The 16355-nt window shown below is 52.3% G+C and overlaps 2 protein-coding genes across 18 annotated transcripts in view; one reads left to right on the top strand and one right to left on the bottom strand.

Moving 5' to 3' along the window:
- Window positions 1-16355, top strand: part of RALGPS1 (Ral GEF with PH domain and SH3 binding motif 1) — a 276302-nt gene that overhangs the window by 137583 nt on the left and 122364 nt on the right. The window lies entirely within an intron of this gene.
- The window catches only part of ANGPTL2 (angiopoietin like 2), a 34210-nt gene continuing 21861 nt past the window's right edge, over window positions 4007-16355 (bottom strand). For all 6 annotated transcript variants that reach the window (XM_047829946.1, XM_047829944.1, XM_047829945.1 and 3 more), the window contains 3 exons: window positions 10102-10295; window positions 8127-8397; window positions 4007-5848 (listed from right to left, as the gene is read on the bottom strand). In XM_047829946.1, coding sequence (XP_047685902.1) covers window positions 5649-5848; window positions 8127-8397; window positions 10102-10295 — 665 coding nt within the window. In that variant the 3' untranslated portion in view covers window positions 4007-5648. The remainder of the gene's footprint in view (window positions 5849-8126; window positions 8398-10101; window positions 10296-16355) is intronic.

Here is a 16355-nt window from a genome sequence, read left to right as displayed (position 1 = left end):
AAGGGGAATTAACAGCAGCTGAAGTACAGTGTAGACACCTTTTTGGATATAGATCCAGGCTGAGACCCCTCCTTCTCTGGGAACCTGAGAACCGCCCCCCCCCGACTGCCCCCACAGCATTGAACTCCGGCGGCAGTGTTCGTTCCAGCCAGAGCTGATCGGATTGAGGTGGACACCCGGCCCCAGCGGGCTGGGAGTCTGCACTGGAAGGGAGGGTGCTCGTCAGTCTCCGCTGGCACCGAGACCAGCAGGACATGTGAGCTCAGGAATTCCGTGCTGGGAAAAGCAGATGGACGCACAATGAGAAACAGAGAGACCTGCGCGCAAGGGAAAGGGAAAAGAAGAGGGGGTGGGGGAGGCTGGGAGAGCTGCTGCCTTGCCTCTTGAAGGCTTTCCAGGCCATTTCTGGTTCCTGGCCCTCGTGAGGCCCAGCTGCGTCCCTGCTCATGGACTCTGGGAGATACCTCGTGTCCTTATGTAACCAGCTTATTAAATGAGCTGGACTCAGTCAGGTGTAAGAAGAAACCAACTTAATTTTTTCCCCCGTGTCCTTTCCAACTTACCCTGTGGACTAGCTCTTTTCCCGGTCGACGCTGGAGACTTAGCAAGCCCCTTCGTCCCCTTCGTCTTTCTGGCGTTTGGCATGAAGAAGCCGAGTCTGCTTTAACCATCCGGTCACTGCACACAGTGTGGTGCAGTAACCAGAGGTCTGGACTCCCTAGCGCCTGGACCAGAGGCCTGGAGGCCTGGGGTGGGGGAGGGCCCACGGTCAGCACTGTCACTGGCCCCCACAACCCTCCTGCCTCCCGCTTGCCCTCTGAGATTTGTGAGCCTCGGGGTTGGAACAGGGGAGAGGGGAAAAGTGAGGGGCCAGGGCCCATCTTACGTGGCCAGTTCAGTCGTGATTCAGAGCTTGCACCAGAAGCCCAAGCACCCACACTCTTTACCCCCCATTGCTGCTGCTGCTGCTGCTGCTGCTGCTGCTGCAGAATTTCCCTTCTGGGCACTTCTGACTCAGTTACCGTGACCTGTGATACATCTTTTCCACCTCAACACTTATGGCTCCTTCCTTGGCTCCTGGGCCTCCTGCACTGTCTCCCCCCCCCCACCCCCCCCCCCCCCCGGCTGCCCTCTGGTTCCTAGGAAACCATATCCTTGCCTCCCCCGCAGCCCCTGATGGGCTTGCCATTTGCTCCAGTGTGGTCTCATTTCTCTCTGCCGCAGGTCTGGAGACTTGAGGCACGAGTCTGGTAGCAGTGCTTATGCCAAACCTTTGGAACGGTCCCTCGAAGTCCCTCTCACTTGATTTAGGGTCGGGGGAACACCCACCCTCCGTGTGGTGGTGGTGGCCAGGGAGCATATCACAAGGACAACTCATTCCCCCCACCCCAGGATATTTTTCCTGCACCTCTCACACAGGCTGCAGAAGAGCAATCTGCTAATGTTGTAGAATCCTTTCGGAGTCACCCCCTATAGTGATGGTCCTACACCTTGCTCTAGGATGTGGGACACTTGGAAGCTATTATTTTTCCCTTAGCCTCTGGAGTCTCAGATAAAACTAAGGCTGAAAGAGTGCCTTTTCAACATTTTGTTACCTTGAAACGCCCCCTTTCTGTTTAATCCAGTTGCCTGGCTTTGTCATACTATACCCTAGAGTCTTTGCAAGCCTGCGTATAACAGATGAGGTGGTCTCAGATCAGAGAGGACCACCTTGAGCTCCCAAGGACCATCTGTAAATTGTGAGCATCCTAGACTCCCAATACTGTTGTTTTCGGTAGTCCAAAGGCTTCTCTTTCAGTCTTGCTCAAATTGGCAAGATTTTGCAAGATTTGGGGGAGGGGATCCTGCTCAGTGTCACTTGCTTGAAGAACATCACTGTCTTCCTGCCGTGTTCCCACATAAGCCCAGCAGGTCGGTGCCCCCCAGCGACCAAGGTATTGGTGCAAACTGGAGTGTGGGGGCTTGGCTGGGATCGGAGAAAGTCTGGGTCTGCAGGTACCCTCACCATGGACACCTCAGTGACAGTAGGGCTCCTACGCCTGCAGGCCTTAAAAGGCCACTGGCTGGGATGGGAGAGGAAGGACAGGTGCTGGTCTGAGTTGGGCAGACCTCAGGGACCTGGCTGTGTTTGCTGGCCGGTGGAGCCACACACCAGGCGCTACGGCACCATGCACTTGAGCACAGCTCTTCCACACCCCCCCGACCCCCATTCTCTTCTTCAATGCTGTCGGCCAGACCCCCATTTTACACCAAGGAGAGCCAGTTCCACATGTCTGATGGGTTTATTCCTACCTCTCCTTCCATATAGCCAGGGTGTGGTTTGGCTCAGGTTTGGGTTTGGGGTGGGGGTTGGGAGAAATAGCTGGTGTCTCGGCCTGCTTTTGTCTGGGTCACAGCTAGTCTAGGAAAAGGGTTATTCCACGTTGTCCAGCATGGCTTTCCAGAACTCTTCGCTTTGGGGTTTGGACCCACGACCAGTGACCAGTAAGGCTGGATGGACCCTGTTTTCCTTAACCGTCAATCCTTCCATCCTGGACACACCAGTCCAGGTGTGTGGGGAGGCCTGGGCCAAGGTTGAGGTATTCTCACCAAACACACCAAATCGGGTACAACAACTGATGACCTCGACAGCTGACTAGAGGTTTGGGAGAAGGGAGCTGAGAACTCTTAGTTAGCGCCTGACATCCAGCACCTTCCGGATTAACTGCTGCTAGGGCATTTTTACCAGCTGTCTGACTGTGAGCCTCATTTCCTCCTCTCCTGTGAGGTGAGAACAATCCCTTCTTCACCTGGGTGCTGTGAGCATTACATAAGAAAACAGAAGTCCAATTCCAAGCACGTAGTAGGGTGTAGTAAATATCTGTCTCTACCCAACTACATCTTTGCTAGAAGCAGCTCTCGTGTGGCAGTATTGCTAAGTCATTGGGAAGAGGGATTGCTGGGTCCGAAGGTATAAGCATTTTAAAAGTTTTGATGCATGTGTATATCCATGTTTGATATACACGTTGCTAAGTTGCCCTTGAAACAGGTTGAATCAATTTATACTTCCACCCATTGTACAGAAAGTACGTATTTCTCCATTCCCTTGTCAACATGGAGATTTTTTTCATCTTTACAAATCTGATAGGCACCTTGTGATGGTTTGTGCTTGATTTAGTATCCCTCCCTCTCTGGTTATTACTGAGGTTGGCACCTTTTCTTCCTTATTGGCCATTTGTGTTCTAATGTGTTCGTGTGCCTAACGAAGTTTTCTGTCATGGTGTCTGTATTTTTCTTCTTGATTTAAGAGAGTTCTTGAGATAGCATGAATATCGATCCTTTATTTTTCTTATTTGATATTTGCCTTCAGCCTTGGTCATCTGTTATTTTTCAGAGGGCAGAAAATTTGGGGTTTTCTTTAGTCATATCCCTTAATCTTTTCCTTTTTGGCTTTGGGGTTTCCTGCCATGCCTAGAGATGACTTCCCAGCCCACAGTTGTGTTTTTCTGGCAGCTAATGTGAAAGTCAGATTGGAATGAGGGAGGGAGGCAGAGGGCTCCCGGTCCGGTGGGAAGCCTGTTGTAGTAGTTGAGGGGAGAGGAGACACGAAGGCAGAGAAAAGGGCTTTCGTGGATGGATGGATTGGCGTTGGTGTGGTAAGGGGAGAAAGAAATTCTTATTTTTGACCTGAGTAATTGATAAATGGCGCCTTTTGGTGACATGGGCCCAGACCTGAGGGAAGGTGTTTCGGGGGTTGGTTGCACTGTCTAGGAGGTGCTTCTGGGATGTTCAGTGAAGATATCCAGGACATGGCTGTAAGGAAGTGAAGCCCCAGAGAGCCTTCATGGCCTGGGGTGCTGTCTTGGGCCTCCTGATGGTGTACGTGGAAACCAAAGATAGGGAGAGTGTGATTTAAAAGATTTTGGTGTATGTCCTTGGTGCTGAATCTGTATCTAGTCTTATTCAAAGAGACTCTGATAGAAGGGGCCCCAGGAAGGCATTCCAAAACAGTAACACACAGTGTAGATACGTCCAAATAGCACTGATGGCTTTTATTGCAGGTTTGTGTCATTACAAGGATAATCTGGGAATATATTAAAAAAAACCCTCCCTTTTATATACACAAAACATGCTACATGGTACACTTTGTGGGAATGCTGAGGTAATAGGCACACACCCAGACATGGACAGTACCAAACGTTCCAACATCTCACACACCCCCATTCACACGCCCACCGGGGACGGTCTCACCTTCCTGACTCCTCTCTTGCTCCCTGCTTGGCAAGAGTCCCGGTAGTACTGAATCTGACGCTTCGCGGCCAACAGGACTCAGAAAGCCACCACGCTGCAGTGCACCAGCCAAGGGGTCCGGTGGCTCCTGGTTATTCAGGAGCTCACGAGAAACGGCCAGTTGTCATTTTTGTGGCACCTGTACTCCAGAGAAGTGTAGTTTGGGGACGAGATGCGGACTCTAGTCAGCCTGAGAGCACGGGACCTTTGGTCTGTAGCCATTCGGGGGGCCCCAGTGATCGGGGGATGACTTCTCTTCACTTGAGTATCTCCTGGGCAAGGTAGGTTATTATTTCTGTGACGGTTAAAATGACATGTAGGCTAAAGTGTGAACGGAACATACAAAACTGCGAGTACATCATCTACGTGGCGAGGAGTTAGCTTTGGGGCCTGGCCTTCCCTTTCCTGACCAGAAACCTGGAGCCCAAACTGTCTCCTACTCAGAGGCTTGCCTGGAAAGAAAGGATGATATGACAGAAAAGGTAAGGAGTGGGTATGAAGGGTAGAGAAGAGCAGAGAAGGTGCCTGGAACCTCAGTGAGTGGCCAACGACTGGTACAGAAGGTACTTCCTGAATGGTGTTGGATGAACAAGTGGATGGATAGATGGTTGGATGGATGGATGGATGGATGGATGGATGGGTGGATGGATGGAGAAAAAGTCCTGAGAATGGGGGAAAGTATAGAAATGGAGAGGGAAGGGGATGTTGAAATTTGATCAGGTGCCCAAAGGGCTCTTTAGCGAGGAAGCAGGGAACCCCTATGTGAGTGAATAGCATGTAGACACTCCTGGAAAAATTCAGGCACGTGGACACCAAGGGTTATTCTTTGAATTAGAGCTACATAGCCTGTGATCTGCTCTCAGATTCGAGTAACACCATGTGAATGCAGTGCTTTTCGCCGAAGAGCAAAGCTGTTGGTAACAACTTCAACATCTGAGAATTGAATGTCTGTGCATTTAGGTATATAGCCAAACCTATATACGTGTCTAGATATAGTACACGTGGTATATATCTAAATGCATATATATGTGGTATACACACATGTGCATAAGCTCAGCTCATGTGTACGTATATTACGAAGGTATTTTGCAGTTGGGTTTTCATTGTAGGGATTTAATGTATTTAAAGAAGGACTTGTCTGTAGTTCTGTCCTGTGTGGAAACATGAGGGTCTGTCTGATGTGAAGAAAAGCAGTAGGGACAGAGAATACTGTATTGATTCCATTCCATCATCTGCCGCAGCGATCGGGTAAACAGAATCCGGCGGCCCCATCCTCCCGGCCCCAAGGTGAACTGGCGGGGAGTTGTTCCTGGTGCCGGGGCCAGCATGGCCGGGTCAGGCTCCTGGCAATGGCCGTGAGAGGTCAGGAGGGAGCTGGCTTAGTGGAAGGTGTTGGGGTTGGGCCGGATCATCATCACCACTTTCTTGAGCGAGTAGGACCCTCCTCGGAACTCAGCCCAGTAGACTCCATCCTGGTAGCGGCTCCGGTAATGGCCCCCACGGTACCAGACCCCGTTGAGGTTGGAGTGGGCACAGGCATTATACCACCAGCCTCCCTTCTGGTAGTGGGCACAGTTTCCTGCAGGAGACAAGGGAGGAGGTCACAGGGAGGAGGCAGTTGTATCCAAGGCTGCCATTTGTTTAGGGCCTTTAGCAGGGCCCTCTGGGAAGGTGGGGGAGAGGGCATTTGGAGCAGGAATGCTTGAGGGGTGGGCCAGGTCTCAGATTTGCTCCAACCTTTGAGGCTCGGCCTTGTGACCAGCGAACTCACCGAGCCACCGAATTGTCCTTGTGAAATGAGGGTAAGCGTGGTGCCTCCCGCACAGGACTGTGTGATGATCGAAGGAGGGCGCATAGTTAAGCAGTTAGCCCGGGGCTTGTGCAGAGGAAGCGCCCCAGGGAGGTTTGAATAGGAAGCAGAAATGACCTGGGGTGGGCGGGGGAGCGGCCAAAGTGTTCTGAGGAATTTTTTAAGAGTTGCAACTGTTGGATCAAGATTTTTATAGAATGACAAAGGAAGTGTTTAAGATGAAATGCTCCTCTGTTCCTCCCAGCCTGTATTCCAGCCAAGTATTTTTTTATGATTTCACAAAAGAAAGATATTTTCATAAAACTTCTGGCACTATCATATCATGCTGGATTTTGCTGCCAAGGACAAGCAGTTCGGAACAACAGTGAAAGTGTGGGCAAGGTGCAAGCAGGCGTGCAGGGGCATCGGCCTTCTCAGGGAGGAAGCGGAAGAGGAGCTGCCAGCTGCTTGGGCTGCTCTTAGTTAAAAGAGAGGGTCCCCGGTTTCCCGAGCAGGCCTGAGAAGTGGACCCCCACTCAGAGGAAGGGCTGCCTCGGTCAGGTTTGTGGGCTGGCGCCCAATGGGGCCGGTGGCCCTGCTCCCGCTGAGGCCTTGGGATGTGGTAAGGAGGCTGCAGGCTGGCCGAGGCAGAAAGCTCAGGGGAGAATGGGCTCAGGCACCCGCAGCCCCTGCAGCCCAGCCCAGAGTTTTCCTTGGGCTCTTTTAGGCCGTCACTCGAGGCTAGGGACCAAATGGCAGTGCTTGGGTTTGGAGAGCAGAGAGAGCCCTTGGCATGCCATGGCCAGCCTCCCGTGTGAGTGGAGGCCCCCCTCCTGAGCTTGACCTGCATGCCTCCGGGGATAAGGAGCTCACTTCCTTGCCAGCCACTGACGGTGCTGTTGCACAGGCCTGACGGTTTGGGTCATAGAACAGTCTTCTCCCTCCTATCCACGATGGCCCTCGAGATGCTGTAGCAGTCCCAATGTCCCCAGAATCTGACTAGCTCCAAGGGTCCTCTTCCTGCCCTGCTCTTCTAGAAGCCTCTGTAACCCTGCCTAAGAAGGCATACTGTCTCGTCAGGGGCCCCTTCAGTGCCAGCCAGCAGGTGGAGGTAACTGCATGTCCCCCAGTGTTGTGAGAACAGCCTGCTGGAGTGTGGCTGCCATGGGGACCTAGAGTGAGGACCTCCCTCCTCAATATGTAGGTACAGAGCTTGCCTGAAAAATGCAAGTGGTTCCTGGGACCTTAAAGAGGAGGGAAGTGGCCTGCAGACCAGGCGGCAGGGAGGGGGCCAGATTTGCCCAATGAGAACAGACATCCTTGGCTTGGAGGTAGGGTTGGTCCCTCAGACAGGAGCAGTGCCTTACTGGCTTTGCCAAGCAGCTGGGGTGCAGAGGCCCTCATCTCAGGAAACTGGGTGTGGGGCCTGGAGAGGCTTAACTGTGGGAGGTTGGCGTCTGGACTCAGGGCTGGATTGTATGTATGTGTGTCTCTTAGAATACTGTGTTAATAACACACGCTAATAATAGTAACCACAAAGACCGCCCGCCCACTTGGATTGAGCCCTCTTTGCCACATCTGAGACAAAGCACTTGAGGTACATCCTCTAACCTTCTCACCACCCTGCAGGGCAGGCATTGTCCTTATTTCCCGATGTGGAAGCGAGGCCCAGAGAGATTAGTAAGCAGCATGCCCAAAGACACATGACTCGTAGGAGGCAGGGCCAGCATTATTACCCCGGTGTGTGGCCCAGAGTCCGTGGAGAGTGTGGCCTGAACACCTGGTGCCTCGGGCAGAGAGGTGATGTGAAGGCTTGGCCCTGAGTGGCCCACAAATGTGTAATTTGTACACCTCTTTGCCGTTCCCTTTTTGTTAATGCCCCTCTGACCCACCTTTGTGAAGGGGGTCTGTGGGCAGTGGGCAGAGGAGTGGGTTTTCAGGGAGTAGCAACAGGGTCGGCCTTCTGGGCTCTGGGACCTTCCTCTTCTCAGGCTGTGACTCAGAAGCTCTGGCCTTGACCGACCTCTTTGCCCTGGCCTGCACCTGGGTTTGACTGTATGGGTCCTACCTGTGTAGACGTCATGGTCTCTGTCCAGGGTGGTGAACTGCTTGCCGTTATGCCAAGTAAAGGAGTCACCAGCATTGCCATGGTAGCGCCCCAGCCTCAGCTTATAATACTCGCTCTCGGGCTCCAGGCGGAAGCTGGCATATTCTGCAAAGACTTTGCGGCCAGACCAGTCCTCCATGGTCACCAGCAGTTTGTAGTTGCCTTGGTTCGTCAGCCAGTAGATGTTCTCCAGGCCTAGCCAGTACTCGCCATCAATGTTCCCAAACCCTTGCTGGGGAAAACGGAGGAGAGCATTAGTGAGGGATATGTAGTGTCCTCAGCCAGCAGGGCCCCACTCTTGGATGCTCAGCCCTGGGCAGAGGAGATCAGAAATGGGCAGAGCATAAGGCAGGCCTGGGTTCAAATCCCCACCTCTGCACTTGGCTGTGACTTGATGAATCGCTTTTCCTGTCTGAGCCTCAATCACGCATCATTCAAGACTACTGAAAGTGTGCCTACTGTGTGCTAGGCATTGTGTGAACATGGGGGGACACTGTGTTACCTTTACTACAGGGTTGTTGTAGGAACACACCTAATGTGGTAAACCGAGAGCCTAACACACAGTAGGCAGGCGACAGGAGTTCCTTGGACGGATCCTGACCACCTCTGAGCTTCACCGTCCCTCTCTGGGAATGGGATATGTGTGAGGGTCTCGTGTAAACTCTAATGCACCAGACCAGTATGAGCTGTGACAAACACATGCTACATCTGCCCGGGCTCCCTTCTGGGTTTAAAATCGGCAGTTTTATTATTGTTTTTACGCTGAATTTAAGGAGTCATCAGCCAGGTAGTGGCCACTCAAAGTCTTAAGAATAGATGGGCTCGCTAATGATACCGATAGTATTCAGTGAGCCTTCCAGTGTATTGGCACTGTTCTCGGGACTTTACGTAGGTTACGTTATTAATCCTTGTGCCAACTCTAAGAGCTAGGTCCACAGAGGCCCAGGGTCAGAGAGAGCCTGAGGGTGACTCGGGATCTGAAGCAGGCACCCAGTCTTAACGACTGTGTTCTCCCGCCCCTGAGAAAAAGAATATGGGCAGGAGGAGGAAGGGGCGAAGGAGTGGATCTTCAGAAAGCAGAGGAGAAAGAGAAGAAAACAGTGACACGGGCTGGGCAGGAGGTGGGCTGGGAGCCACCAGGACAGGAAGGGGCCACGCGGAGCCACGCACAGGCGTCATGGCCAGGGTCGTTCGTAAGCTTTGGTGTCAGAGGCCTGGACTCGCTGCTGTGTGCAGCCCCGAGCAGGTTGTTTCACCTTTTCATCTGTAAACCGGGGCCACACCAGGATCTTCCTCCCGGGGCTCGTGTGAGACTAAAGCAGGTAACAGATGGAAGCACTTGGCATGGTGCCTGGCATGTGGCGGTGGCATTTGGTGAACTGAGCTCCTTTTGCCACCTTCGGCACCACCCCTGTCATCTGCCAGACGTATGGCTGAGCCCAGTGGCCTTTCCTACCACTGGGTGGGCATTCAGCTTCCTGGGAATTCGGGCCTAGTGTTCCCGTGTTTCCCAGTAGCAGGCCCTGGGGACCTGCCCCTTCTGGGCTGCGAGACCAGGTCTTCCTGCAAGGAAGCCCCAGCTGGGAAAAGGATGCTCCCTATACCCAGACGGGGATGAGGGGCCACCCCCTAGCAGCATTTCTAAAGTCCCACCATGTCCACGGGCCTTTTGTGGTCTGTCCCTAACTGGTATCTTGTAGCAGTTGCCAGCGGCAGGCAGGGGAGGGGCTGCTGGTCCTCACCATCCCTGGTGGGTTTGCAAAAATGACCTCGTCAGTGTCTTCCTCACCTCACGTGTGTATTGCACGGGGCCACCAAGGCCTCGACAGGTCAGCATGCACCTTCCCTCCAAGTGGCCCTCTCACCGGCTGGTCGGGCCTCTTGGGGTGGCCCGGTTGCTCTCACCGACAGCACAGACAGGGCCCGGGGCTCTCACCTTGTATGTCTCCCAGTTCCTGAAGAAGTTGACGGAGCCGTCCAGGCGCCTCTGGATGACGGTCCAGCCCCCAGGGTCGTGCCTCTGGTCACACCACACCTGCATGAGGCGGTTGGTGTTCTCTGGCTTCACCAGGTAGATGGAGCTGGTGTCGTGGCCATCCTCCAAGGCCTGCAAACAGTCTCTCCACGGGCCTGGGGATACAGATGTGTGCATGTCAGAGACCTCCCTGTTGCCTGGCCATGGAGTCACATTTTCACGTGCCTCTCACCCCAGGCCGCACTCCAAAGCAAGCACAACCTCAGGCAGGCCTCCAGCTGGGAGCCACAGGCCAGCAGTGAGAGGGGACTGATTTTAGTTTTCTGTAAGTTCAGGAAATAACGTGATGTAAAGGCAAGAGCCTGGGGCTAGGGGTCAGGGTGCCTGGATTCCCAGACCACTTTTAGCTCTGACTCCCTCACGTGGTGATTTGGGCAAGCATCCTTACTTCTGCAAACCCTCAGTTTCCCTGGTTTGTAGAAAGGAGATCATATTTACCTCTCTCAAGGTTGTGAGGATTGCTGAGATCCTTTGTGTGGAGTTCCTGGAGTGCTTTATCTTTTAGCTGGTGGTATTGTGAAAAGAGAGATGTGCCTACCAAAATGCAGCAGTGTGGAGCACTGCTCGGGCTCAGTCGGCCTCACCCCAGGCAGAGAGACGGGTGACTGCTCTCCTGAGTCCCGTGGGCTGAGGTTGGCCCACGTCACCTCAGTCCCAACTCCACACTTGCCTTTTCTGTGACAGTGCCTAGGGACAGTTGCAGTCTTTAGTGAGGAACTTCCGTGGGGTCACAGTGCCCAAGCAGTGTCCGGAATTTGGCCACGTGGCCAGAGGTGTCAGGATATTTCTGAGATTCAGACACTAGCCTCCAAACAGCTTTTTTGGGGGGACCAGTCCCATTCAGCCCAATATGCGTATTTTCCAAAGGAAGCTCATTTAGGGCCAGATGCTCAGAGCATTCTGAGGTCACTGTGCTATAAGCAGGTCCACGGACTTAAAGGATGGTGTCCAGGATACCTTCCGGTCCATGGCTTTCTTCTGGAACTGAGACCAGATGAGTTTTGTGTTTTTCTGGGACTTCACTGAGCTTGGGCAGCCCAGTCAGAAGGAACAGGTGCCATGAGGGGTCTGAGGAGCCATCGTAGGCTTTTCACCACCCCACCCCTGGTGGTCTCCTGAATGTCGGTCACATCAGCAAGAAGGTTGAAACTGGGGTCACCAAGGTCCATAGAAGCTGGGTTCTTCCTTGTTGATCTCAGGAACCTTCAGAAGTTTGTTTCAAGACCTAACCATTGAACTACAGATTTTAAAGTAAATAAAATTGCCACAGTTTGCTTCAGTTTCTCTTCAAAATAGTCCTCAAGCCAAGAATTGTTAAGACCAAAAGTGCTAAGGAAATTTCCTCTCATTCTCTGAGTGTGTGTGTTTATTCTAACAACTATTTGCTGAGCCCCCGCCCTCGCAGGTGCTGTGCCGGGTAGTGGAAGCCTAGGGCAGGGTTCGGGGCGGCTCTGATACCCAGCAAGGGGAGAGCTGACCTCACCAGCCTCTCTCAACTTGAACTCCTGTGCATTCCTGTCCTTTCCCTTCTGTGTGTCAGGGAGGGGCATCGGCGGAAGGTGTACTCGGCTTTTCCTGCATAGATATAACTTCTCAAGATTCCTTCCTGGTTAGACTTGGGCTTGGTTAGTCCACACGTGATAGTTAAATGAGAAAAATTTGGCGGGTTTGTTGTTGTTGTTGTTGTTGTTGTTGTTGTTGTTGTTGTTGTTTTTCTGGACGGTTCAGGTGGGCTTTTCCTGAGTCCTTGTACTGTGTTCGAGCCTCCCCACCCAGAGCCTGACGGGGAAGGGCAGGGGCGGTCTTGCTCACCCCTCCCCACCCCCAGTGCCTGATCTTGCTCCTCAAAGAGGGGGGTCGCTCTTGGTGCTTCGCGCTGACAGGGAGAGCTTCTCACCATTTACCTGTTCACCAACCTTCTCCGCCCCAACGGGCGGGGCCGGACCCTAAGCACTGGCCAGGCAGATGCTTCCCTCTTTGCCTTGTGCGTCTTCTGTCTTGGAGAAGGGGAGGCCAGACCTCCAGAAAGAGCATTCAGGAAAAATAAAAAGGTTTTGCTTGTGTTCAGCTCCCAGCCCCAGGGACCAGGGCAGAGAATAAGGAGGCTGTCCCCGACCGCAGAGCGCACGGTGGCCGTGGGAGGGCCCCCAGCGCTTTCCCAGGTCAGAAGCACAGGAGAGGCTCTGGGAATGTCTAATGGGAATGCTGGGGACAGAGGTCCAGCAGAGGCCTGGAAAACACCCCCCAAAACAAGCAGCCAGCCCTGTTACTGCAGGGCCTCCCCGGGGCTCTGGTGGGGCTCTCAGAGGGACGGTCTTGGTTTACAGGAGGCACTCCGTCAGGAGAGGCTTCGAAGGCCACTGGGAGAGTGGCAGGTGGGTCTCCCAGCTCCCAGCCTGAGCTGCTTTTGTGGGTGCCGCCCATGCTTTCAGCTTCACCTTTGACATTTCTACAGAGGGCTCTTTTTAAAAGGCAAGTGTTTTAAAGTGTGAGGTCACTTGTCATCACCCACTGGACAGATGAGGAGATTGGAGCATGGGGTCATTAGGTGCCACCCCTGAGGTTGGTGGCTTACATGGCAGATCCAGTGTCTGAGCCCAAGTGGCCTGGGTGGTCCAGAGCCCAAGTCTAAAACTCTTTTCTTTTTCCCCAACCATAGTGAACTCCAGGGTGGGGGGCCCAGGCTGACATATCTGTGTCCCTAGGACTATTACGAATCTTTGCCAGTCAGCCAGGTTTAAAAAATAAACATTTACACTTCTTCTTTGTCAAGGTATTAATACCTTTTCAAAGTTTTTATTGAAGATTTGTTTTTCTTCTTTGCTTACCTTTTGGTGTCCTTCGCCTATTTTCATCTATTTTAGTATCTTTTATGATGTAGAATTTCCTTTTTTTTTTTTTTAAGGCAAATCTGGCTGTTTTTTCCTTTAAGCCTTTCCAGAATCATGGAGTAGGAATAAACTAGTAAAGAGGTGTTTCGTATTTTCTGCTGTTAAAAAAAAAAAAAAAATCTGCGTGTCTCCTGCACACTGCACTTGGCCTGAGTCTCAGGACCCGTCAGCTTCCATCAGTAACCACATTTCCAGACCAGTTTCCCTCCGAAACCCTCGCAGAGCCCTAGCAAACCGCCTGCACTGAAACACGCTCCCTTTTCTCCCATGAAAGGCACCAGTGGCAAAGGTCAGAAACCTAAATGATGGACGAAAAGGAGTCAGAAAAAATACTCAGCATTGGAAAACTGGCAGCAGTAATATGATCAGGGAGCAGAAAATGGCAGCAGGACTATCATGTGGCTCTGTTCAAATGGCCGATTCAAATGAGAAACCTGTAACTGATACAAATACAGGAGTCAGGAGCCCTCAGCTCAAATCTTGGTGACTCCATTGCCTCGCACTGTGTCCTTGGAAAGTTCCTTGAGCCTCAGTTTCTACTTCTGTAAACAGGGGTAACAAAGCCACCTGTTCTGGGGGCCTCGCAAACACAAGAGCACCCAGCGCGAGGCCAGCCAGGGCAGGTGCCGCTCGGGGTTCTCTCTCCTTCTTTCCTCTGCTGGATGAAAGCTGATGGTTTTGAAATTGTCCACTCCCCACCTCCCCACAGCCACATACACACAAACAAGTAACTGTATTTGCTTTTGAATTTCCAAGACTAAAATGTACAGTGATTTACTGGTAGATGTTTTCTACAGAGCACATTTTAGAAGTCACAGCTTCAGTGGAGAAGCCCCCAAAGATACACCGAAATGAAGAATGGAAATCCTTTTTGTCAATGAAACTGCGTTTTCAGTGTGCAGTGGGCAGGGCTCTCCCCCTGGAACAGTGCAAAGTGCCCAGGCGGTATTTCGCTTGGCTCCTCTTCTGAAAGGGCAGCGTTGCCCAGAGCGTCAGGCCAACACTAACTCAGCAGCACCACGGCTCCGAGCGGAGTAGCGCCCGACCTCATCTCTATAAAGACCATATTTACACTCTCAGCAGAGCTGTAGCCAGAACGTTCCACGTGAAGGGAAGTGCAGTCACCATGGCGGAGCTGAGCCTGCATGGTTCCTTAGAGAAGCAACACAGGGTGTGGAAAGCACACAGGGCCTGGAATCGGGAGGCCTCAGGAAGAAGGGATATTGGCGATGGGAACACAAAGTATACAGGTCTTGGGCCCCCAAACCTCAGTGTCAAACCCGGTGAGGGTTGGAAGTGATCAGGTTTGAGTCCCCTCACTGCTTCCTTCTTCCTGTCTGGGGTTCTTACACATCAGAATCATAGCCTCCTAGGAAACCAGGAACCACTTCTTGATAGCTGATCCCATGCTCACTATGCCCGATGAAGCGCCTTTCTGGTAAAGCTGGGCTAGAACCTGCAGCCCGGCCAGACCTAGGTGTAACTGCCTAACCCCAGTTTCCTCTCTGGGTTGGGGGCAGACCAGCTCAGCCTGACCTGCCCACTCATGTCCCTGTGGAGAAATGGGTTACCAACTGCATCAGCTATCAGTGCAGTCACCCCTCCTGCTAGGGAAACGTGGCCCCGTGAATATCTGACCAAGCCCACTGGCAGCACGTTGGAGGCCTGGAGCTAAGAAGTGGGTAGACAGTGATGCCTCTTCTCCCCGGCTGCTCCGGAGGCCTGCAGAGAGGAGCAGAGTCCCTCCTGGCCATCAGCTGGACCAGACCATGTGGCTGGCCAGCGGCCTGACTGGCCTCTTTGACCCATAAGCCCAAGTCTCAGGACTTGACCACCTGAGGCTGTGCAGAGGCCCTGTGGCCTGTGGGAAATGTTCTAGGAATGTTTTAGTTCGTAGGAAGGCGCCGGGGAGAGGCTTCTGTGATAGTACCGAGACGCGCTGCTTTTTCGTGAGAACAGTATGCTGTTTTCAATTATTCTCACCGATGATCTGTCTCCAAAAAGTCTTTGTGCCACTCCCTGAAACATTTTTCTAACAGGAGAACTGACTAGTTGTTGAAATTGGATCTGGAATTTCCTATCCAAATTAATCCATCTGAGAGCCAAGGCACGTGGACTGCTTAGGTGTGAGTCTTGCCCTGGCCAGCGTCAGGACTCGCCAGGCGTCCTGGGTGAAGGGCAGGAGAGCAGACAGCCGGAGAGGGGATTGGTGAGGAAGAATGACATGGGCTGCTTGAGCCTTATTTATCCAGAAGGCTTGGATAGATAATATTTTGGTCGTGAACATATGTATTCCATGTCAGTCACCACTTTTTCACTGAACCGGAGTACGAAACAATAACCTAAACACAGGAACAGCTGGTGTGTTCGCAAAGGCACCTGAAGTTCCTGTAGGGCCTCAGAGCTGACGTCACGGGTGTCATTGCTGGTGCTGCCGGGGAAAGGGTCCAAATGCGCGTGCCCGCCGTGGAGGCCGCTGTAGTCCGCAGACGACGGGCACGGTGCCTGGGGCTGACGAGCTTTTCAGGAGTTTATGAAAGTATTTGAGGCCTAAAAAAAATTTATTGGCTCTAAAATACGAAAACTGCAAAATCAAAGTTTATAAGTATGTAATTAAATTTCTACGAAGTGGTACATCTTGTCAAGTTCATTAATTGTTAAATTTAGTCTTCATAAAAATGTTATTACTTTTGAAAACAATTTGTAGGTTAGATTTTCCTCACTTCCCAAGAATTCCTGAACATGCCTGATGTTTGCCGAGAAATCAGAGCCAGCCATAAATTAATTGTGTTACTCTTGGCCAAATAATTTCAAAGAGCAAAATTTAAAAAATCCGTTCAAAATTTTTACGGTGAAAGTTCTATTAGATGTGGGAGGTGGGCGTGTTTCAGCGGATGTGATACACGGGGAGACTTCCCATGTAAGAGCTCCCGGAGCCCTCGAAGAGCATAAAGGGGTCCTGTTTCTGCCTGTCTGACCTCAGGGTAAACAGACTTGGCAGCATTCCTTCCCAAAGGACACTTTCAAAAGCATTGTGCCCACTCCTGGGTTTCCATCAGTACCCTTGGGCAGGAGGAGAAAGATGGGCTTTAAAGCAATTTAAAAGGGAAAAGAGGTTCGCCCTGGAGGGGCTGTGGTGGGCTCACTGTGTGCAGAGCTGAGCCACACACTGTGGCTCCCAAGACTGGTCGGGGTAAAGCCCGGAGTTCCTTGGGTTCAGTGGTTCAGTGGCACCCAAGGCTGCCCCGGGGCAGGGATGTCACT

The sequence above is a fragment of the Prionailurus viverrinus genome, chromosome D4 (assembly GCF_022837055.1).
Source record: "Prionailurus viverrinus isolate Anna chromosome D4, UM_Priviv_1.0, whole genome shotgun sequence".
Classification (NCBI taxonomy): Eukaryota; Metazoa; Chordata; class Mammalia; order Carnivora; family Felidae; genus Prionailurus; species Prionailurus viverrinus.
This window is presented reverse-complemented; position numbering and strand designations above follow the sequence as displayed.